The 24,757-nt window shown below is 39.1% G+C and overlaps 3 protein-coding genes across 6 annotated transcripts in view; 1 reads left to right on the top strand and 2 right to left on the bottom strand.

The window, feature by feature from the left end:
- Positions 1-4,696, top strand: part of PLA2G7 (phospholipase A2 group VII) — a 62,929-nt gene extending 58,233 nt beyond the window's left edge. Inside the window, exons 14-15 of one of the 3 annotated variants that reach the window (XR_005217852.1) lie at positions 81-185; positions 4,680-4,696. Coding sequence is in view for 1 of the 3 variants with exons in the window: in XM_037842830.1 (XP_037698758.1) it covers positions 81-85 (5 nt within the window). In the remaining 2 variants the exon portion in view is untranslated. Of the gene's footprint in view, positions 1-80; positions 3,864-4,679 lie in introns of those variants that run through there. The other 2 variants (XR_005217851.1, XM_037842830.1) reach the window with 2 other exon arrangements.
- TDRD6 (tudor domain containing 6) lies at positions 1,909-23,543 on the bottom strand. 2 transcript variants are annotated; one of them, XR_005217850.1, is made up of 6 exons: positions 17,441-23,543; positions 15,917-16,041; positions 14,889-14,922; positions 14,544-14,633; positions 3,224-3,287; positions 1,909-2,428 (listed from the first exon to the last, which is right to left on the bottom strand). XR_005217850.1 is itself a non-coding variant. In XM_037842822.1 (5 exons), exons 1-5 carry the CDS (start codon positions 23,484-23,486, stop codon positions 2,397-2,399), a joined length of 6,357 nt encoding a protein of 2,118 aa, XP_037698750.1. In that variant the 5' UTR covers positions 23,487-23,543; the 3' UTR covers positions 1,909-2,396. The 2 variants fall into 2 exon arrangements, 1 of the variants encoding a protein (XP_037698750.1); XM_037842822.1 differs by lacking the exon at positions 14,889-14,922.
- Positions 15,964-24,757, bottom strand: part of SLC25A27 (solute carrier family 25 member 27) — a 75,178-nt gene continuing 66,384 nt past the window's right edge. The window contains exon 10 of the mRNA XM_037842840.1: positions 15,964-16,041. The gene's annotated coding sequence lies outside the window, so the exon portion shown is untranslated. The remainder of the gene's footprint in view (positions 16,042-24,757) is intronic.

Below are 24,757 nucleotides of genomic sequence, written 5' to 3' on the forward strand. Positions count from 1 at the left end.
TGGATAGCACTTCCTTTTGGCTTTTGGTCTTGTTAAGAAAATTAGATCAAGCAGATAATAAAGCCATTGTTTTCCCACAGGATAGGTGATGCTATGCAATCTCAATATGATTATTAAATGGAGAGTGGACAAGGAAAAGAATATTGGATACAGGTCAAAGGCAGTGGACTGAAGGCAGAAAGTTGGTAATTTGTTTGCATTTTCTTTAAGGCTTTATTTTTGATGCATTTTACTTACTAAAGAACAGTGCCATAAGGTATTACAGCTATATAGACAGGCTAGGGACAACACTCGTTAGTTTAGTTATGTAAGTAAAGGCCGTGAAGGATAATAAACTTTCAGAAGTACATTTAACCACTCACTTTCCAATTAGTTTTATTTAATGGATGTTTTTAATTCTATATATAGTTGGGGAAGTAAAATAACATAATAAAGGGAAGTAAAAGCACAAAAATATATACACTTATACATCTGAGAGTCATGGAAGAGGTTTCCCAAGGGATATAAAAATGTATACCACTCATTAATTAAGAATATTTTTTGACCTAAGTATTTCTTAGCCTTGTTCCTATGAATTCTCCAAAAGTAAGTTTAATTAAGCATGTGTCAACAGGGATAATAAATATGAAGTAAGCAAGCCTTGTTAACTATTCCATCCCTAATAGTTCTTTATTAATAACTCTGTCCTCACTTGGAACCTCAGGCCTATCCTAGTGGCTTAAGGTACAAAATCAGTCATTTTGAGAGATTTGACTTCTCCCCTCCTCTAGCCATTCAGGTTTTTTTTTCCTCAATAGTAAACTCTTTAGCTTGAAATTGAAGACTTTTTATAATCTGGCCCTAAAGCATCTTCTCCAACCTTTTCTTCTGGGAATTAGCAACTTTTTCTTCTTCATGAACCAGCCAAACTTGTCAGTTCATTAAGAAAGGAACAAGCAATATACTCATCTACCTCAATTATTTTTTATTGCAAAACTCTTTCCTTTCTACTATTGAAATTATAGCCAGATTTTAATGTTCTTAATTCTCACTATTCCCCCATCAGGCTTCAGGGTCTGATAATGTTTTATATATATTCGCCTGTTCCCCGGTTTCACTTGGAAAACTTTATCCCTACCCATTTGAGAAATGGATAAACATTCCAGATGTATTGATGTCCCATTCAATAGCATCTTTTCACAGTCCTTTGTTGGTGGCACATGCTGATGCTGAAGGGAGAAAGTAATGGATTCAATGAGTTAAGGTTAAAAAAATTACCTGTTTAATTTTTTGATAAAAGTTAATTTTAAAAAATGAAAAAAATTACCTAGCATAGTGCACTGTGTGTATCTTTCAGGGAAAAGAAGGACATATTTATTGAATGTCTACTCCTCTTCAGGCATTTTATATCAATTATTTATAATCTTAAAAACACTGCAAGAAAGGTTTTATTATGCCCATTTTACAGATCAGGAAAAGCAAGGGTCAAAGAAATTCCATAAACTTCCCAGGTCACATATCTGATTAACAGCATATAGTAAGGATTTGTTTGCAAAACTAGAATCTGTACTTTGAATACTATAGGTTATACAAAGCCATGTTTAAAAGCATGGGCTTTGAAGTTAGATGGGTCTAGGTTTGATCAAGTCTGTAGACTCATTAGCTATTTGATCTTGGACAAGTTATTTAACTTCTCTAAAAAGCTTCAAGTTTCTCACTTATAAAATGAGGAAATATTAATACCCATGTCAGAGTTGAGGATTAAATGAGACCATGAATTTAAAGTACCAGCTGAGTGCCTAACATATAGCATCTAATAATTGATGTTACTGTGCTACCCACAATGATAGAGGAGAGATGGAACCACAGACATTCAAGGACCCTATTTCCTTTTTAAAGAAATGAGACCAACACACCTTTAAGGATAAACTTTATTCAAATCTTGTTTCATATTAGAGTACTTCCAAATTCAAATGAATGTTGGTTAATGTTTAAATAAACAGACAAGGAAAAGCTTCAAAAACAAAACAAAAATTCTGAAGGACTTAACCACTAACAGAGCCATCCTCTGAAGTAGCATTATTTATCTGTCATAGACCTATATTTTTCTATTTTAATTTAAACACTATATTCAAAAGATACCAAAATAGTTTTTTGAAATGAGTAAATGTTTTAGCAAACTGTTTAGGACAATAAATCCTCCCAATTGATTAGAAACATAAGATATTTAAAGGGAGAGGAAAGATCCCAGATCTGTAGACACAGCCATACTGATATAAACATACTATTTTGTTTTAGGCACATATCAGGTTTTGAAAATGGAAGCTTCTTGTGGTTACACTCTCACAATTTTCTCAAATACTTTGTTGGTCTGGGCAAGATGCAACTTGTTTAAGAGAGCTTCTGACCGGCCACATCTATGGATCTATATCACTCCCAGACTCCTTTTCTAAAACAAGAAGACAAAAACTTCAACTTGAGAAAAGAAACACAAAAACAAGAAAATTACTTACATGGATACAACACATTTAATGTCCTTTAAATAAAGGGGAGGGGAGAGGTGAGTTTTCCAGTTACTACAGGAAATTAGTGAATTTTTAATTTTCTAAATTTTGGTTCTCACACTGTACCTATTATCAAAAGAAGCTCCCGTAAAAGACTGTGAAATTAGCATATTTTCTGTTTTAGCAGAATGATGTTAACAAGGCTGATGCCAATTAGCTTTGTTCTCTTTGATTAGTATGTACTTTTTACATAATACTAAAGCTACCAAGAGCTGATTTCATTCTAAATGTGCCTCAGTGCTAAGAACCAATGTGCTACTTAAGAACAAGATACCAATAATCCCTTTAAATTTCAACAAATTTAATCTTACCACATAGATAAATTAAAAATCCAGAAATTCCAAGAGATTATTTGATACACAAAGATCATTTGAATATATGAGCTAATTAAAATTAACACTGAGGAAATCCTTTAAAATATGCATTTATCAGACACAATTTCACTTTCAAGATTAATTCAAACAACAAATTTCTTTATGACATTTCAAGAAATCCTCTTCTTGGTTATCACCATAAGCACATTTAACATAGTTAGCTAAAGTGTCTTTATTTTTTTTTCTACTACTAACTTCCAAGGAAACTGATAAATCATTTCTGATTCAGAGCATCAGGGTAATGGTATCTTTAAGACTTGGCAATTCTGTGTGATAAACATATTTTGTTTTAAAAATATAAGTCACCTTTAATTGCAGTATCATCTGATGACATGAAGTAAAGATCTTTTCCCACTGTTTGGAATATACCCTAACAAAAGAAACCTTTGGATTATTACCAATTCTTTATTATAAGTACAAAACAATTAAAACCAGAAAAAGGACCATAGATAAACCAGGAAAAAGGCAAACAACAAAAAGTATTCCTATTAAAATTATGACCATCTGATTTTATAGTAAAGAATCATCTCATGTGTGTTTTCTATTCTGTAAATACTCATTTCTCTGGAATATCTCCACTGGGGCATTTCACATATAGAGTAAAGTACTTTTTATCCAATTTTTATCTCCCAAACCCCTGACAACTGTAGTGTTTGGTTTAGGGAGGAGGTCCATCATTGTTCAAAGTGCTGCCATTCAAACATATTATCCAGGGTAGGCCACAGTTTCTTTATTGAAGACTTAATAAAGAGAGATATTTCTACTACATTCCTTTCAATAACTAATAGCATTATGTGCATGCATGATGTGATGCAGGAATTACTAAGATATACTTATTGTGAAATGTAACAGCTCAGCTGAAGAAAATTATTCTAAAAAAATTGTAATCAGTTTGGTCATGGATGGTGGTGATGGTGGCACAATATTGTGAATGGAATTGAGATCACTGAATTATATACATATAAGTGGTTAAAATGGGAAATATTGTGTTATATAAGTGTTACCACAATAAATTTTTTAAAATATGTAATCAGAAAGACTCCCAGATCTTAGTGACTTGATATATCAAAAAAAGTCATACATAATTTAATACCTCACACCATTCTCTCCTTAAGGAAAACTAGCTCATTTGCAGATAGGCATCCTTATTTAAAAGCTTGCTTAACTTTGAAAAAAGGGTTATTTAAATACCATTAATAACCAAATAGAAACATTTTAAAGCCGTACACATAAGAAGTTTCTATAGGCTTGCAAAATGGCTTAGTTAAAGCCAATGGTAGTTGTGTCTACATTATTTTATGTCTGCTTTTAATAGTCCTAAATGGTTCTCTTCCATTTGGCAGGCATAGGATAGTTTGTGTGTGTGTGTGTGTGTGTCTGTGTGTGTGTGTGTGTGTGTATATGTATCTGACTGTGAATACTTCAAAGTGAATGGATGGAAAAGAACATAATGTAAATGAATATTTTAGTAAATACTGATTTACTACAAGTGAAGCAGGCTGTTATTTTTGACAAGTAAACAAAAGTGGAATTAACATAAGAAGGTGAAGAAAGATGTTCAGTGCTTTTCAGTACTGAGAAATATAAAATTACCTAAATGCCAAACACTATGAGAAATGGTTTAATAAATTATGGCACATTAATGTCATGCAACATTATGCAACTATCAAAAATTGTTTATGGTCTTCTGGTACTGGCCAGGATGGAGTAAGCTGCCTAGAGCCTCTCTCTTCCACTGATTAAAAATAAACATTCTCGACAGAATACAAAAAGCAACTTCCTGAGGACTCTGAAAAGTAAATAGGAAGAAGCAAATTGAGGACTGAAGCAAAACTTTAAATAACAACTCATAACAGGGGTGAGTTTCACAAGTTTTGTTTCCTGTTTTTACTCCTTTGATTCCTGGTTTTGACCTGAAGGTAGGCTAAATTACAGAACTGCACAGCTGGGGTGGACAGCAAAAACTCTGGGAGAAATTCCCTGTTTCTAGCCAGAGGATCAGGAAAAGGGGTCCATGCATGTTAGAGAGTCGGGGGTGTGGTGGGGAATCCATTTCTGTATTTTTTTCTCTCTCTTTTTTCTTCCTACCCCACACTGAGGGAAGCCCCGGTCACTGCCTGGGGGCAGCAGTGGCAGTGCAAGCACCTGCAAATTCAAGAGAAAACCTGTTTCTCTGGCTAGTAGAACCAGTACAGGGGGCCTCTGTTTTCTGAAGAGCATGTTGGGGGAAATTCCTGTCATTTTTTCTCTCTTTTCTCTATCTGCTTCACCCCAAAGGCAGGCTCAGTCACTCAGAGCTGCAGTACAGCATGAGATAAACTTGCTTTCTGACCACAGAAACTGAAAAAAAAAGTAGCCCCAGGAGGCTGAAAAAGAAGACCCTTGGATCCATAAAGTGTGGATGAAATCTCAGATAGGAAAGAGTTAGAAAACTTTAACTCCAGGGTCACCTCTGAGTTATGCATATACTGAACAGAACCAAAGAAGCATAGCAGAGGCTTTGACAACTGAAACACAATATAAAACACTGCCTGTGGAAAAGGAAGTACAGATGGCAGACTGGTGAGCTGTATGTTTTAGTTACTCCTCCAGGAAAGTAGGTAAAAAGCCAGGAACTGCGTGGACTGGACACCACAGAGCAATCTGTCTTTGGGCATACTTCATACAACACTCATGAAAACGTGGAACTGCTGAGATCAGCGAAATCTGTAAGTTTTTGCGGCCAGGGGACCCGCGCCCCTCCCTGCCAGGCTCAGTCCCGGGGGAGGAGGGGCTGTCAGCTCCGGGAAGGAGAAGGGAGAATTGCAGTGGCTGCTCTTATCGGAAACTCATTCTACTGATTCAAACTCCAACCATAGATAGACTGAGACCAGACACCAGAGACTCTGAGAGCAGCCAGCCCAGCAGAGAGGAGACAGACATAGAAAAAAAACAACACGAAAAACTCCAAAATAAAAGCAGAGGATTTTTCGAGTTCTGGTGAACACAGAAAGGGGAAGGGCGGAGATCAGGCCTTGAGGCGCATATGCAAATCCCGAAGCAAAGCTGATCTCTCTGCCCTGGGCACCTTTCCTTAATGGCCCTGGTTGCTTTGTCTATTAGCATTTCAATAACCCATTAGATCTCTGAGGAGGGCCGTTTTTTTTTTTTTTTTTTTTTTTTTTAAATCCTTTTTGCTTTTTCTAAAACAATTACTCTAAGAAGCTCAATACAGAAAGCTTCAAAGAATTGAAATTTGGGCACGTCAAGTCAAGAGCAGAACTAAGAGAGCTCTGAGACAAAAGGCAATATTCCAGTGGCTGAGAAAATTCACTAAACAACACAACTTCCCAAGAAAAGGGGGGTGTCCGCTCACAGCCACCATCCTGGTGGACAGGAAACACTCCTGCCCATCGCCAGCCCCATAGCCCAGAGCTGCCCCAGACAACCCAGTGTGACGGAAGTGCTTCAAATAACAGGCACACACCACAAAACTGGGCGTGGACATTAGCCTTCCCTGCAACCTCAGCTGAATGTCCCAGAGCTGGGAAGGGGGAGCAGTGTGAATTAACAGAGCCCCATTCAGCCATCATTTGAGCAGACTGGGAGCCTCCCAACACAGCCCAGCAGCCCAGAACTGCCCTGGGGAGACGGCACTCACCTGTGACATAGCACAGTCATCCCTCAACAGAGGACCCGGGGTGCACAGCCTGGAAGAGGGGCCCACTTGCAAGTCTCAGGAGCCATACGCCAATACCAAAGACTTGTGGGTCAGTGGCAGAGACAAACTGTGGCAGGACTGAACTGAAGGATTAGACTATTGCAGCAGCTCTAAAACTCTAGGATCATCAAGGAGATTTGATTGTTAGGGCCACCCCTCCTCCCCGACTGCCCAGAAACACGCCCCACATACAGGGCAGGCAACACCAACTACACACGCAAGCTTGGGACACCAATTGGGCCCCACAAGACTCACTCCCCCACTCACCAAAAAGGCTAAGCAGGGGAGATCTGGCTTGTGGAGAACAGGTGGCTCGTGGACGCCACCTGCTGGTTAGTTAGAGAAAGTGTACTCCACGAAGCTGTAGATCTGATAAATTAGAGATAAGGACTTCAACTGGTCTACAAACCCTAAAAGAACCCTATCAAGTTCAGCAAATGCCACGAGGCCAAAAACAACAGAAAATTATAAAGCATATGAAAAAACCAGACGATATGGATAACCCAAGCCCAAGCACCCAAATCAAAAGACCAGAAGAGACACACCACCTAGAGCAGCTACTCAAAGAACTAAAGATGAACAATGAGACCCTAGTACGGGATATGAAGGAAATCAAGAAGACCCTAGAAGAGCATAAAGAAGACATTGCAAGACTAAATAAAAAAATGGATGATCTTATGGAAATTAAAGAAACTGTTGACCAAATTAAAAAGATTCTGGACACTCATAGTACAAGACTAGAGGAAGTTGAACAACGAATCAGTGACCTGGAAGATGACAGAATGGAAAATGAAAGCATAAAAGAAATAATGGGGAAAAAAATTGAAAAACTCGAAATGGACCTCAGGGATATGATAGATAATATGAAACGTCCGAATATAAGACTCATTGGTGTCCCAGAAGGGGAAGAAAAGGGTAAAGGTCTAGGAAGAGTATTCAAAGAAATTGTTGGGGAAAACTTCCCAAATCTTCTAAACAACATAAATACACAAATCATAAATGCTCAGCGAACTCCAAATAGAATAAATCCAAATAAACCCACTCCGAGACATATACTGATCACACTGTCAAACATAGAAGAGAAGGAGCAAGTTCTGAAAGCAGCAAGAGAAAAGCAATTCACCACATACAAAGGAAACAGCATAAGACTAAGTAGTGACTACTCAGCAGCCACCATGGAGGCAAGAAGGCAGTGGCACGATATATTTAAAATTCTGAGTGAGAGGAATTTCCAGCCAAGAATACTTTATCCAGCAAAGCTCTCCTTCAAATTTGAGGGAGAGCTTAAATTTTTCACAGACAAAGAAATGCTGAGAGAATTTGCTAACAAGAGACCTGCCCTACTGGAGATACTAAAGGGAGCCCTACAGACAGAGAAACAAAGACAGGACAGAGAGACCTGGAGAAAGGTTCAGTACTAAAGAGATTCGGTATGGGTACAATAAAGGATATTAATAGAGAGAGGGAAAAATATGGCAAACATAATCCAAAGGATAAGATGGCCGATTCAAGAAATGCCTTCACGGTTGTAACGTTGAATGTAAATGGATTAAACTCCCCAATTAAAAGATATAGATTCGCAGAATGGATCAAAAAAAATGAACCATCAATATGTTGCATACAAGAGACTCATCTTAGACACAGGGACACAAAGAAACTGAAAGTGAAAGGATGGAAAAAATATTTCATGCAAGCTACAGCCAAAAGAAAGCAGGTGTAGCAATATTAATCTCAGATAAAATAGACTTCAAATGCAGGGATGTTTTGAGAGACAAAGAAGGCCACTACATACTAATAAAAGGGGCAATTCAGCAAGAAGAAATAACAATCGTAAATGTCTATGCACCCAATCAAGGTGCCACAAAATACATGAGAGAAACATTGGCAAAACTAAAGGAAGCAATTGATGTTTCCACAATAATTGTGGGAGACTTCAACACATCACTCTCTCCTATAGATAGATCAACCAGACAGAAGACCAATAAGGAAATTGAAAACCTAAACAATATGATAAATGAATTAGATTTAACAGACATCTACAGGACATTACATCCCAAATCACCAGGATACACATACTTTTCTAGTGCTCACGGAACTTTCTCCAGAATAGATCATATGCTGGGACATAAAACAAGCCTCAATAAATTTAAAAAGATTGAAATTATTCAAAGCACATTCTCTGACCACAATGGAATACAATTAGAAGTCAATAACCATCAGAGACTTAGAAAATTCACAAATACCTGGAGGTTAAACAACACACTCCTAAACAATCAGTGGGTTAAAGAAGAAATAGCAAGAGAAATTGCTAAATATATAGAGACGAATGAAAATGAGAACACAACATACCAAAACCTATGGGATGCAGCAAAAGCAGTGCTAAGGGGGAAATTTATAGCACTAAACGCATATATTAAAAAGGAAGAAAGAGCCAAAATCAAAGAACTAATGGATCAACTGAAGAAGCTAGAAAATGAACAGCAAACCAATCCTAAACCAAGTAGAAGAAAAGAAATAACAAGGATTAAAGCAGAAATAAATGACATAGAGAACAAAAAAACAATAGAAAGGATAAATATCACCAAAAGTTGGTTCTTTGAGAAGATCAACAAGATTGACAAGCCCCTAGCTAGACTGACAAAATCAAAAAGAGAGAAGACCCATATATACAAAATAATGAATGAAAAAGGTAACATAACTGCAGATCCTGAAGAAATTAAAAAAATTATAAGAGGATATTATGAACAACTGTATGGCAACAAACTGGATAATGTAGAAGAAATGGACAATTTCCTGGAAACATATGAACAACCTAGACTGACCAGAGAAGAAATAGAAGACCTCAACCAACCCATCACAAGCAAAGAGATCCAATCAGTCATCAAAAATCTTCCCACAAATAAATGCCCAGGGCCAGATGGCTTCACAGGGGAATTCTACCAAACTTTCCAGAAAGAACTGACACCAATCTTACTCAAACTCTTTCAAAACATTGAAAAAAGTGGAACACTGCCTAACTCATTTTATGAAGCTAACATCAATCTAATACCAAAACCAGGCAAAGATGCTACAAAAAAGGAAAACTACCGGCCAATCTCCCTAATGAATATAGATGCAAAAATCCTCAACAAAATACTTGCAAATCGAATCCAAAGACACATTAAAAAAATCATACACCATGACCAAGTGGGGTTCATTCCAGGCATGCAAGGATGGTTCAACATAAGAAAAACAATCAATGTATTACAACACATTAAAAACTCGAAAGGGAAAAATCAATTGATCATCTCAATAGATGCTGAAAAAGCATTTGACAAAATCCAACATCCCTTTTTGATAAAAACACTTCAAAAGGTAGGAATTGAAGGAAACTTCCTCAACATGATAAAGAGCATATATGAAAAACCCACAGCCAGCATAGTACTCAATGGTGAGAGACTGAAAGCCTTCCTTCTAAGATCAGGAACAAGACAAGGATGCCCGCTGTCACCACTGTTATTCAACATTGTGCTGGAAGTGCTAGCCAGGGCAATCCGGCAAGACAAAGAAATAAAAGGCATCCAAATTGGAAAAGAAGAAGTAAAACTGTCATTGTTTGCAGATGATATGATCTTATATCTAGAAAACCCTGAGAAATCAACGATACACCTACTAGAGCTAATAAACAAATTTAGCAAAGTAGCAGGATACAAGATTAATGCACATAAGTCAGTAATGTTTCTATATGCTAGAAATGAACAAACTGAAGAGACACTCAAGAAAAAGATACCATTTTCAATAGCAACTAAAAAAATCAAGTACCTAGGAATAAACTTAACCAAAGATGTAAAAGACCTATACAAAGAAAACTACATAACTCTACTAAAAGAAATAGAAGGGGACCTTAAAAGATGGAAAAATATTCCATGTTCATGGATAGGAAGGCTAAATGTCATTAAGATGTCAATTCTACCCAAACTCATCTACAGATTCAATGCAATCCCAATCAAAATTCCAACAACCTACTTTGCAGACTTGGAAAAGCTAGTTATCAAATTTATTTGGAAAGGGAAGATGCCTCGAATTGCTAAAGACACTCTAAAAAAGAAAAACGAAGTGGGAGGACTTACACTCCCTGACTTTGAAGCTTATTATAAAGCCACAGTTGCCAAAACAGCATGGTACTGGCACAAAGATAGACATATAGATCAATGGAATCGAATTGAGAATTCAGAGATAGACCCTCAGATCTATGGCCGACTGATCTTTGATAAGGCCCCCAAAGTCACCGAACTGAGCCATAATGGTCTTTTCAACAAATGGGGCTGGGAGAGTTGGATATCCATATCCAAAAGAATGAAAGAGGGCCCCTACCTCACCCCCTACACAAAAATTAACTCAAAATGGACCAAAGATCTCAATATAAAAGAAAGTACCATAAAACTCCTAGAAGATAATGTAGGAAAACATCTTCAAGACCTTGTATTAGGAGGCCACTTCCTAGACTTTACACCCAAAGCACAAGCAACAAAAGAGAAAATAGATAAATGGGAACTCCTCAAGCTTAGAAGTTTCTGCACCTCAAAGGAATTTCTCAAAAAGGTAAAGAGGCAGCCAACTCAATGGGAAAAAATTTTTGGAAACCATGTATCTGACAAAAGACTGATATCTTGCATATACAAAGAAATCCTACAACTCAATGACAATAGTACAGACAGCCCAATTATAAAATGGGCAAAAGATATGAAAAGACAGTTCTCTGAAGAGGAAATACAAATGGCCAAGAAACACATGAAAAAATGTTCAGCTTCACTAGCTATTAGAGAGATGCAAATTAAGACCACAATGAGATACCATCTAACACCGGTTAGAATGGCTGCCATTAAACAAACAGGAAACTACAAATGCTGGAGGGGATGTGGAGAAATTGGAACTCTTATTCATTGTTGGTGGGACTGTATAATGGTTCAGCCACTCTGAAAGTCAGTCTGGCAGTTCCTTAGAAAACTAGATATAGAGCTACCATTCGATCCAGCGATTGCACTTCTCGGTATATACCCGGAAGATCGGAAAGCAGTGACACGAACAGATACCTGCACGCCAATGTTCATAGCAGCATTATTCACAATTGCCAAGAGATGGAAACAACCCAAATGTCCTTCAACAGATGAGTGGATAAATAAAATGTGGTATATACACACGATGGATTACTACGCGGCAGTAAGAAGGAACGATCTGGTGAAACATATGACAACATGGATGAACCTTGAAGACATAATGCTGAGCGAAATAAGCCAGGCACAAAAAGAGAAATATTATATGCTACCACTAATGTGAACTTTGAAAAATGTAAAACAAATGGTTTATAATGTAGAATGTAGGGGAACTAGCAGTAGAGAGCAATTAAGGAAGGGGGAACAATAATCCAAGAAGAACAGATAAGCTATTTAACGTTCTGGGGATGCCCAGAAATGACTATGGTCTGTTAATTTCTGATGGATGTAGTAGGAACAAGTTCACTGAAATGTTGCTATATTATGTAACTTTCTTGGGGTAAAGTAGGAACATGTTGGAAGTTAAGCAGTTATCTTAGGTTAGTTGTCTTTTTCTTACTCCCTTGTTATGGTCTCTTTGAAATGTTCTTTTATTGTATGTTTGTTTTCTTTTTAACTTTTTTTTTCATACAGTTGATTTAAAAAAGAAGGGAAAGTTAAAAAAAAAAAAAAAAAGAAAAAAGACAAACAAGGAAAAAAAAAATAAAAAAAGATGTAGTGCCCTCTTGAGGAGCCTGTGGAGAATGCAGGGGTATTTGCCTACCCCACCTTCATGGTTGCTAACATGACCACAGACATAGGGGACTGGTGGTTTGATGGGTTGAGCCCTCTACCATAAGTTTTACCCTTGGGAAGACGGTTGCTGCAAAGGAGAGGCTAGGCCTCCCTGTATTTGTGCCTAAGAGTCTCCTCCTGAATGCCTCTTTGTTGCTCAGATGTGGCCCTCTCTCTCTGGCTAAGCCAACTTGAAAGGTGAAATCACTGCCCTCCCCCCTACGTGGGATCAGACACCCAGGGAAGTGAATCTCCCTGACAACGTGGAATATGACTCCCGGGGAGGAATGTAGACCCGGCATCGTGGGATGGAGAACATCTTCTTGACCAAAAGGGGGATGGGAAAGGAAATGAAATAAGCTTCAGTGGCAGAGAGATTCCAAAACAAGCCGAGAGATCACTCTGGTGGGCACTCTTACGCACACTTTAGACAACCTTTTTTAGGTTCTAAAGAATTGGGGTAGCTGGTGGTGGATACCTGAAACTATTAAACTACAACCCAGAACCCATGAATCTCGAAGACAGTTGTATAAAAATGTAGCTTATGAGGGGTGACAGTGGGATTGGGAATGCCATAAGGACCAAACTCCACTTTGTCTAGTTTATGGATGGATGTGTAGAAAAGTAGGGGAAGCAAACGAACAGACAAAGGTACCCAGTGTTCTTTTTTACTTCAATTGCTCTTTTTCACTCTAATTATTATTCTTGTTATTTTTGTGTGTGTGCTAATGAAGGTGTCAGGGATTGATTTAGGTGATGAATGTACAACTATGTAATGGTACTGTAAACAATCGAAAGTACAATTTGTTTTGTATGACTGCGTGGTATGTGAATATATCTCAATAAAATGATGATTAAAAAAAAAAAAAAAAAAAAAAAAAACACTGCCTGTGGTGGTCTGAAGCTAGATGTACCCCAGAAAAACATGTTCTTAAATTTAATACATTCCTGTGGGTGTGGACCCATTGTTAGTAGGACCTTTTGATAAGGCTACTTCAGTTAAGGTGTGTTCTACCTCATTGAGGATGGGTCTTAATCCTATCACTGGAGTCCTCTATAAAGAGAATGAAATTCATACAAAGAGAGAAAACAACTGCAGGAAGCAAGAAGCTGAAACAGAACCCAGAAGAGAAGAAGAAACCAGCAGGTGCCCACAAAGTGCCTTGCCATGTGGCAAAGGAACCAAGGATCACCGGCAGATAGTCTTTGGGAATAAAGCATCACCTTGATGATGCCTTGATTTGGACATTTTCCCAGCCTCAAAACTGTAAGCTAATAAATTCCCATTGTTCAAGCCAATTCATTTCATGGTATTTGCTGGGGCAGCCTAGGAAACTAAAGCACTGCCTAATCCCAGACTAATCCCTGGGTGGCTCAGGTATTGGGCAGACCCAAAGAACATACCAAAAGCTTTGGAAAGTAAACTGACATTGAAACCACCAACCAAAGAAGGAAAGACAGAACTTGTGACAGGAATCTAACCAGGTTGATTAACTGCTAAAACAAAAATTTCAACATTATCCAGAGGATTTGAACAAACTTGAAATATTACAATCTAATATTTAAAATGTTAGGATTCAATCTAAAATTACTCAACATAAAAAGAACCAGGAAAATCTCACCCTTTCTCACGGGGGAAAAACAGCAGATACAAACCTTGAGCTGACCGGATTTTGGAACTATCAAAGATTCTAAAGCAAGAAATTCAGCAAATACCAAACACAATATACTGTCATGTGAAATTGCCCTAGATAGTCTTAAATGAAGACTATCTGTTTTTTGGGATGTGTGTACTGCGGGTGATTGTTACTTTCTTCTTTTTAACTTTGCCATGTTTCCCAGATATTCTGCACCAAGCATATACATTTTAAAAATCATGTACACCAATTTTAAGTTTTTAAATCCCAAAGTGAAAATCAAGTCGTAAAACATAAATAACACGTTTTCTCAATGGGACCCTTGGCATAAATCCAGAAATCTCTATTTTTTTTTATTGCTCTTTTTATTGTTGTTACAATTTTCTAATTTTTCTACATTTTTCTTAACACATGGACTTTTGAAATAGTTTGTTAAGTCACCTTTCAAAAAGGGCAATGCTTTCATTAATTCAATTCTGTACCTCAGATGGACTCTTATCCAATTTGGGTATGCCATTCCAGACATTTTCAGGGTTCACCAACTCCTCCATGCCATTTGAAAGGTTCAAAACCTACAAAAAAAATTGGAAATCCAAAACTTGTAATTGATTTATGTACCATAACAATACTTTTTAAAGTGAAATACTTTGAAAAAGCAATGAAAATGATTTTACTGAACTTCAGTCTTATGTTTCAGCACAATGGCAATTCAGTTTAACAAACATATTGAGTATCTGTACCTGGCGATCAAAGATGGGTAAAATTTAGATCTTACCTCAAGACATTCAAAATCTAGTGGAGAAACAGACCTCTAAGTAGATACTTACAATGCAGGAAGTACAGACTTCTGCAGGAGGAGATCTAGGAATATAATACAGGTATAAAGCGTTTTTGGTAGGGGTGAGGGGTAGAGATGGGGAGATCTAGAAAATAATGCTAATAAATGTTCCTGGAAGAGTCAACAGCTGAACTAAAATTTTAAAGAAAAGTGAGAATTACCCAGTTTGAAAATGGGACAAAATATAAGCAAATAGAGCTGCATTATTAAAAACATGGAAGCAGCCAAGCAGAATAGTATCTATACAAGGACTCAGAGTTTGATGTTCATCTAATATAAAATACAAAATAGAACAGAATAAGACCTAATATTGGAGAAGTACATGAAGGCTCAATCCTAGAGGAACTCCTATGTCATGTTAGTGAGTTTGGCTTTTATATTGCAGACCAATGGTTCTCAAATTTTAATGGTATAAGAATGTACATTCCTGGATCCCACCCCAGTCAGCAGGTCATAGCAAGGGCCAGAAGTTTGCAATTTGAGAAACACACCAGGTTATTCTGGTGCAGGTGGTTTTCAGATCACAGGAGAAACACAACCAACTGGAAATCCCTGAAAAGTTTTACACACAGGCAGGTTGTAGTCAGATTTGTATCTGACAGACTTCACAGTGGCAGTGTGGAGAATCAACTGAAGGAAGACTGGAGGAAGTAAACCAAATAAAAGATTATCAGAATAATCTGGTTATGAAATGAGGGACTCAATTTAGGCAATGGTATTAAGGCTAAAAAGTTTCAACTGAGAGATAAGAAGTGGAAAGTGTGGGACTTGGTGACTGACCGGATTTTAGGAGTAGGGGGGATGAAAGAGCCTGGGAGGATTTCTTGCTAGAATGCTTATATATGGACTTCTAAAATGGATGTTTGCACCTACGAGAATTACCTCGTATCAAATTACCTAGGAGAATGAGCAGGTAAACATCTGCTTGATTGCATTTTCTGGTCTAATAGTGTTTGGTAACATTTTCTTAACAGTCTGCAAGTACATTTGGATATAAAGTACTTAAACTTCACTTACCCTTGTGCCTTCTTCAGCTATTTCCAAAATCTCACACTTAGACCATGTGTTTCTTAGATCTGACCACACAACACATTTGGATCCAACAGCAAATCCTTTCAGAGTGTAGATGTTCTCTGGTTGAACTGCCAAATTGAATAGTGTGATGTCTCAAAAATTTATACCTCTTTATTATTTCTTAATGCCAGATACACAAGTAAATCATTTTCCTAATCTGCATTTACTATTCCTATGTAATTGATATATTGTGATTAATATATGTTCCTCCTTATTTTAATTTAAATAAGGTGAGTACTCCCTCACCAAATAATCCCTACTGCTTCCATTATAAGGATGTGAACCTGATTTCTAACATTGAAAATCACTACTAAAAGCTGGAACTTAATTGCTGCAAGTGATGTAGCTGTAGTTATAAGAGCATTTCTATAATGAAGTTGCCATATTGAAAAAGGATAGTAAGTGAGCAGATATTCTTACCACAAAACTAGTATTAATTACTAAAACATGACAGTGAGGACTAAATATCTAAGGCTAGGGTAATTAACTGAATTATGGTATAACCACAGGATGCCTTACTATGCAATTAAAATCTTTTGAAAGGATATTTACAGGATTGAAATGCAGGATTTAATACTGCATAATAGTATGATTTCTATTTAGTTTTAAAAATTATATGTAGATGGACATACAGAGAGTGGTGAAAGACAACACAAAGGAAGGACACCATAGAGTTAACAGCGGTATTTTCTTAGTGATAGGATTATGGTGATTTTCATTTCCTTATTCTATTGTTTTTCTCTATTTTGCTCAATGGCTCAAATTTAATAATATAAAAATTGATGTTTGAAAAGTCTAATCTCAATTATAAAAAATTAGAAAGTTAGCCATTTAACGTAACTTCTAAATCTTTTTAAGAAGCAAAGAAAATAGCAGTAGAAATACCATTAAAAAGTTGATAATGTTTTCAAAGCTTTCCATCATGACCATTAACTTTTTTTTTTTTGGCTAATGAAGGCTCCCTAAATCTATTTTGTGCTTAAGGGTTTCCAAATGAATGACAAGAAAAATGCATGAAACAAAACAGTTAAATTTGAAAATTTTGCTAAAATGATCCCTATTGTAAATTTGTACCTACAGTAGTGCTTGGCAAGGGAATACTTCTTTTTTTAAAACTTACAAAAAAATAACCTCCTGATTTTAAAGATGATTCATTTCCATGTAAATGTAATGATCCTTTGGAGACTCATTGATTTGAAATATTCTATTTTAAACACAAAATTAAGAATTCAGTACTTCACTCAGCATGTAAAGTCTTATTTTACACTGATTTCACAATTTATTTGCCTATGCTTAAAATGCTCTTCATAAAATCCAAATCAGATTCGCTTCCCAGGTTTAATCTTCCCCCAAAAAACTAATTTAAAAATCATATAAGAATTATTCTCTTTTCTTTAAGATAAATAAGTGCTTTTGAAAGACACCAGTTCAACTTAAATAAATGTGAGAGAGAAAAAAGTCACATACCTGAGACATGATCTGGTAAAGCATTATTATGTTTCCTTCCATCTTTAGATTCCTCTTCAGAGAACAAAGGAGTCAATGATGAAATGGCACCCCTGTTTTTATATTCTGAATATTCTTCTTTATATATACTCATTTCAGTCTGCAAATTGGGACCACAGTTGTTCCCATGTAGATGCAATGGTATTCTGTGCTGGTCATCAAAACATTCCACACAACTTGCCTTTCTGGTGTCCTCAGCACACATGGATTCTTGGGCTTTCTGACTAACTTTTAAAAACAAAGGATTTACTTTGTCATCTAATGACAGCTGGGCCATAGGTAGTTCTAATTCTGGCTGTTTCTCTATTTCACAGCTGAGTGGAAGCTGAACTGTAAATGGTTCCAGGGAGGCTTTTGTATCACAGCTTTGGGAGAGTGGCACAATTGGTGGCACCAGGCCTAGCTCTTCTTTTTCTTCATCCCCAACTAGAGAAAGCTGTAACTCAGTGGATTCTAGTTCTAAAAATTCTTTTGATTCATCATCAGGGGAAAGTGGCATCTCAAGTGAATTCATTTCTAGTATCTCCTTTGTTTCACTAGCTTGTGGTAATAATGTATTAAATCCTGTAATGAGGTACTTATCATCGAACTTTGCTTTGTCAGCCAAATGACACTCTACTTTACCTTCTAGTACTTCAGTACCAATTTTACCTTTGCATGGGTTTTCAAAAATGTTATCAGTTTCAGGGTCATAGAATTTACTCGGTTTGGTTTCAATAATGTTTAAATCCTTTTCAATTCTTTCAGAGAGCTCATCTGTCTGTGGTTCTACACAGAATATTTTATTTTGTACAACTTTACTACTTTGTTTCTTAAGTCCAACATCAGAACTGGGGGACCCAAGGGCCATTTCCAGACCATTTTTGTCATGGAGCAGATCACTGTTAGTAATACCAACCTTAGAATATTTCCTCATTTTCTCATTAATACTTTCGCCTTTGCTTTTCAAGTCAACAATGGCTAAAGGAATATTACAAACATCCCTTTTGATCTCTAATATTGTTATTTCCAACACATCTTCTGTTACTATTTCATAAAAATAGTCATTTCCCTCTGGAGAGCACACTCCTTCTGAAATACTAAATCCTGATAGGCAACATGGAAAAGCTTGCATGGAAACCGACAAAAGTTCAGAAGGAATATTCCAGAGTGCTTTTGGGTCCACACAATCTTCAATGTTTCCAAAGTCCACAAGCCTGACAGATATAAGATTATCTTCACAAATATTAGTGATAAGTGCCCTATAATAATGCCCATCTTCTCTATATCTCACTATGCAAGGATCCCCAATATGAGGGCATGGGCTATAACTTGTTACCTGTTCTCCAGCAATTTGTACTTCCACTTCTAAATACTGAAGTTTCTCGGTATCCGCAAACTGACACCAAAAATACTCTGGTCCATCTATCACAGTGGCATAAGCTCTTATCGTCTTCAGTTTTGGATTATACCAGTTAAGAAATACTGAAGTGTCAATGTCTGATTTGTTAGTAGACTTTGAACAGGTACTTTTAATTATTTCAGTAGAAAGTCCTATTTGAGATTTTTCACTGAAAACGTATCTGCTAATCATGTCTTCTGCTATGATCCCATGTTCATCTGCAAGAATAACTTCCCACCTATCTTGAAATTTAACAAATTCACATCTTATCTGAGTCTCATCTGTCCTTCGGGAAAAGTAATGCATCATTTCCTTACTGTTTATAATCTCAGGAATCCAAAGTCCCTTTAATGAGCAATGAATGCATAACCCTGGCAGTAATGCATTCATTATGTCAAGCCTACCTATTTTGTTAGTCTGAACAACAGAAACATTGCCATAATCTATAAACTGTACAGACAGAAGGTCATTAGGTTGTTGTTCCTCGACCACAGCACGATACCATAAATTGTCTTCTGGAAAAATGGCACATATTACATCTCCTCTTTGCAAAGGTGGACCCACATGGGATTCAGGCCTTGTTCTCACATCATTTAATCTCTCTGAAAGACAATTAATTTCAGCTTCATCTTCTGTTAGTTGAACGTAAAAGTCTGATGGGTCATTTATGTGGGATACATATACAGTTGTTTTAAAGCCAGGCATTATAGTCTTCTGAGGGAACTCACAATATTTAAGAGGCAGATGTTTGTTACGTTCTCCTCTTTTCCCCTCTGAAACTGTGACTTCAATTTTTGTGGTTTTCAAAGATGGCTCAGTGAAAATGTCTTCCTTTTCTATTGTTAATGGAGAAATTTGATTATTTTTGATTATTTTATTATTTCCCACAGAGTCCTGATATTGAGTGGCTAAGTTTGTCTTTTTTGAACTTTGTAAAAGTTTGGGTTCTTTACATGCTGAGCCAATCTTAGGTTTGTATGATTCTCCCAAGATCTCCATATTGTATAATTTATTCTCCACTGGTTTATTTGAATATTCTGTAGGTGACAACTTCATATTTTCATTTTTTTCTTCAAGAGTTTCCATTGTAGAGAGGATTGCTTCTGTTTCTTTTTTTCTTGCCCCACCTTTGTAACCAAGTAACCCTAACTTCTCATTAACACTAGCATTAATTTGAATACTGTCATCATATAGTTCTATAATCAGCCTTCCACCTGGATCTTTTGCAACAACCAAGGCCTTCAATGACTTATCTAAAATAGTCTCCTGAAACCATGATGTGACTTCTTTTGGTATATGATGAGGAATATCACATAATGAACATTTAACAGCTTGCATGGGCAAAAGTAAGACATCATATGCATCACTAGGTATGGGAAGCAGATCATCATTTGTTACTACATAAACATTCCCAAAATCAACAAAGAAGACTTTCTTTGGTTCTTTTTCTATTACTATCCCCCTGTACCAGTTTCCATCAGTATATTTGGCAAGGCACAAGGTTCCAGGGATCAAGGGAAATGTTTTTAAATTCATCAAAACTTTACTTAATTGTGTAATATTACATGTCAACTGTTCTAAAATGTTGGCATTTCTTGCCAATTGGCAATAAAATGTCCAGGGGTCATCAACATGTGTTATATACACTGACTCTTCACTTCCAATTTTCATATCATGTGTAGAATAGTAATAAGAATGTAGCTGAACAGAGGACTCTAGAGGCTTCTGAAGTTTTACTGGTCTTGCAAGTCTCTTTTCTACCAAATAATGACAGGCACTCTGAAAGGGTGTTAGCAAATCCACGACATTAAACAATTCTTCATCTTGCATTGATGCCAAAGCAAATATTGTGCATTTTAATTCTAGATTGCCTTCCCATGCATTATCTACAAATTCATTAAAGGCTTGGATTGCCTTTTCATCCCAAACAAAGGGATTCTGACCAGTTGGTTGAATTAAATTATAAAGACTACATCTAAAAGCCTGAGCCTTAACCTTGAGAAATTCTTCACTAATTGCATAAATATTCTTCACAGATACTATATCTTTGTCTCCATAATCTACAAATATTACTTTGACATGTTCTGCAGATTGTGCCCCACTAATCAGAGCTCTGGACCATTTTCCATTTACTGTTCGTTTTGCTAAACAGGCGGGGGTGGTTCCCTGATAAGGAGTTGCTATATTTTTGCAATAGTCCTGAATATTACACATTAGAGTTCTAAATCCTTGCATGTTCCTGGTTAGCTGGCACCAGAAATAACCAGGGTTTTCAACATAAGACACTTTGACTTCTACTGTACTTCCAACTTCTAGTCCTCCTTTACAAGAAGAGCCTGGCTTAATTTCCAAGAAATTTTGTGTAAGAGGAGAATAAACCGATTTTTTCCCCTCTTTATCCTGCACAACTAGTCCAGTTGAAACATTTGTAACAATTGTATCAGTTACAGCTTCTAAAACAGATACAGTTTTATTATCTCTCTTGGTTTTCTGTTCTACTTCCACTTTCTTGGTAGAAGATATTTTGTTATTCTCCATAGTAAAGTGGTTTGAAGTATGCCCTGGGGAGTAGGCACCTATGGGGATATTTTCCTTTGTTTCAAATTCCTGATACTTGGCATATCCAGCTTGAGCAATAACCTGACTGATGTTTTCTTCCCCTGCTCTTGATTCATCAAGAATCTCAATAACATATTGATGATCCTTCTTATCAAGGACATGGATAACTAATTCTTTGTGGAGCACAGTCTTTTTAAAAAAGGAAATTGCCTCCTGGCTCCAACTTTTTCCCAAAGGCCAAATATCAGCTAGGGTGCATCTCAGAGCCAACACTGGTAGATGCCTAAACTGAGGAAGCAACATCCTCATGTCATACCAGTCCACATTTTCTGAATTACCTCGGTCAACCAAGAAGACATCTACACTTCTGTCATCTAATCTGGTAACTATGGCCCGATAATAACCATTTTCTTTCCATTTGACACAGCAAAGGTCATCAGGTTCAGGTTTCAAAACTACGCCATCCAGCTTACTGGCCGAGGAATAGAAACTACACATTCTCCTCATCAGTTTACTGAAGGTGCTATTGTGTTTCCTCAACCTAATCCAAAACTCCGAAGGACTTTTAACAAATTCTACCTGGGCATCATAGAAGGCATTCATCTTTAACCTGATAGATCTTAAGGCTGGGAGTGAAATCTCTTCATCCAGTTCTTCAGCAGGAGACTGAGACTGAAGAGCTGTTTCTGGTTCTTCTTCTTCCTCCTCCTCTATTCCCTGGCTCTGAAGCAATCTGTCAGCCAAGCAACATGACTGTACTCCAAACACACAGTTAAGATTAATCCCATCTTCTCCATAAAGGGTGACATAATACACATGCTCGAAGGAACAATAAAATTCAATCTTTGCATTCACTGCCTGGCCCAGTATCAGTGCCTTCAGATCGCCCACTTGTGATCGCGACCAGCCTCTCCCACCATCCCAGAGTCCGTACAAAGCACAAGGGTAGGTCACCACAGGCATTCGAAAATATTCAGGCAGCAAGTACCGAAGGCTACTACAGCTCACTAACTCCTTCCTTCCATAGTCTATGTGAAGCACTTGGGCACAGCGCTGCAGCCGAAAAGTCTCAAGCAAGAGTGCCCTGTACCAATGTCCATCCAGTCCACAGGATGCACACGGAGAGCCCGGCTTGTCTGGGCTCTCCTCCCTTTCTTCCCAGGTGGCACTGGTACAGTTCTCATCCCCTGTCCCCGTGGAACCCTGGTATACCTGGGCCATGCTCTCAGACAGGCGGCGAATCTCCTGCGAGAGGCTCCGGAGCTGACAGTGAATGCGGTGGGGATGGCACACTTGAGTTACCACGACGGGCTCCGTCACACCCAGTTGCAGCTGGGGATAGAAGTAATCCAGGCCAGGCTGCTCTTGCTTGGGCAGGACTCGCGGGAGAATTGGGGCCCCGGGGCCGGGGCCAGCCGTGGCCGCCGAGAGGTAGCGCTTGAGCAGCGAGCGGAAGAGGCTGTCAGGCACCTGCCGAGCCAGGCCGAGTTCCTGCATCTGCTGGAACAGACCGGGCACCTCCAGAAGGACCAGGCGATGGGTGGGCAGCACGTCCAGGACCCGCCCGTGCACCTCCTTGCCCTGCAGGTTGCTAAGGAAGTCCACAGCCCTGGACGGCCAGTGCTGGGGCTCGCCCCCGCCCGCGCCGCCGCCGCCTGTCGGCACCAGGCCGGCCAGCACGCAGCCCAGCACCTCCGAGGGCAGGTGGAAGAATTCGCTGCGCCCTGGCGCCAGCGAGCCCGCGCCGGCGGTGATGGTGCGGCCCTCGTCCAGCAGGAAGACGCGGCTCTCCTGCGCCTGCCGGCTGACCACGCGGCAGCGGTGCCACATCAGCCCCATCTGCACCAGACACAGCTCTCCCGGCGAGGCGGAGGCGCCGCCCAACGCCCACGGCCCGCGCGTGGCCGCCGCCTCTTGGATCTCCCGGCTCAGCCGCACGTACTCTTCCCGCCGCTCGCCCACCAGCCCCCATAGCTGCACGGGGATCACCTCGGGGTGGACGTCTACGAAGGACACCCGCAGAGCCAGCGAGGCTCCCGGCGTCGGCAGCCCGGGCGTCGAGCACATCTCCAGGGTGCGGCGCCGACACGGGTTACCGAGCGGTTAGAGCCGCGAACCACCCCGACAAAACCGAGCTCAAAAGAAAGAGGGGTTGGGAAGGAAGCCCGGCAAAGGGCCCCTTTAGCTACGAGCCCAACGCCGGGCCTCACAGACACTCCACGACTGGTGAGACCGGACCGCGGACCAACCGCCCACGGTTGCGCTGCAACTCAGGCATTTGCCGCGCGCGGCGCTCCCCGCTTCCGGCCACAGGCTGCAGACTGGGCCTAGCAGGGTGCCGGAAGTGAGCTGAGACCGAGGGAGCAGAGTGGGCGCAGCCGAGGGCTGGGGGTTTGTGTAAGGGCAGAGGAGGTTTCAGGGAAAGTTCAGGAGGCCATGAGGTGGGGGGACGCAGTGCGAAGGCCTGGCTTTGGGGCTGTAGTGAGGGTCAGACTAGAAAGTTACATCCTTTCCCACCATTCAGCTAATAGTCATTGAGCGGTATGTGTTAGGCACGGGGCTAGGCACTGGAATTCCCCGAGGAGAAACAGAAAAGATAAACGGATGCGCCAAAGGCTGGTCACCAAGCGTTAGGCCCTGAGGCTGCCGCGGGCCCGCCTGCTGCTAGGGCGCCTGTCTCCCTCTTTCGCCCGGGGCGGTGCGAATGCGCGTGCGCCCCGCGTGGTGGGGGCTGTTTGCTCACTCAGTGTATTCCTGAACTTGAGCAAATTGCTTAACCCCTGTTCTATATGAAGCTGTTTGCTCGTCTGAATCGATAGACTTGTTACGAGAGTTGAAACAAAGTATAAGAATATATGGAGATTGTTTAATGTTTCCTTCCCCTCAATTGCCTTCTATGGGTTTTGTTTGCCTGACTCTGGCATCCCGACATTGAAGGCAGAAACCGTCATTACACTCCTCTTAACTTCCTCACAGAGCTAACACCGAAATGGACTCATAAAAGGAGGTAAAGCGGGATGGAATAAACATTACTTCAAATCCTTGCTCTATCTACTACAGCAGAGGGGCTCTTGGTTGGACTCTTGTCCTTTAAACTCTTGAAAGACTCCTCTGCAAACTGACATTCACTAAATCAGGAAAAACTTGTTTTTATAAAGTGATAGTTCCCCCCACATTACAAATATTGGATCGGAGTTCTTACACTAGAATGATCACTGAGGCATTAATAACATTGTTAGTGAGACCTCGGATCCTGGTGAGTGTTTGGCAAAATATTGAATGAATGAATCAAAGCTCGTTTATAGTCTTCCCCAGTGACTACCTGAGGTGATTACTTC

This window comes from Choloepus didactylus, chromosome 7 (genome assembly GCF_015220235.1).
Source record: "Choloepus didactylus isolate mChoDid1 chromosome 7, mChoDid1.pri, whole genome shotgun sequence".
In the NCBI taxonomy this organism is placed as follows: Eukaryota; Metazoa; Chordata; class Mammalia; order Pilosa; family Megalonychidae; genus Choloepus; species Choloepus didactylus.

Coding starts and splice junctions, on each gene's coding strand:
- TDRD6 (XM_037842822.1), bottom strand. CDS start 23,486: ATGTGCTCGACGCCCGGGCTGCCGACGCCGGGAGCCTCGCTGGCTCTG. Junction 3,288..14,543: donor TGGATAAGAGTCCATCTGAG/GTACAGAATTGA, acceptor TTCTTTTGTTAG/GGTATATTCCAAACAGTGGG. Junction 2,429..3,223: donor AGATGATACTGCAATTAAAG/GTGACTTATATT, acceptor TTCTTGTTTTAG/AAAAGGAGTCTGGGAGTGAT.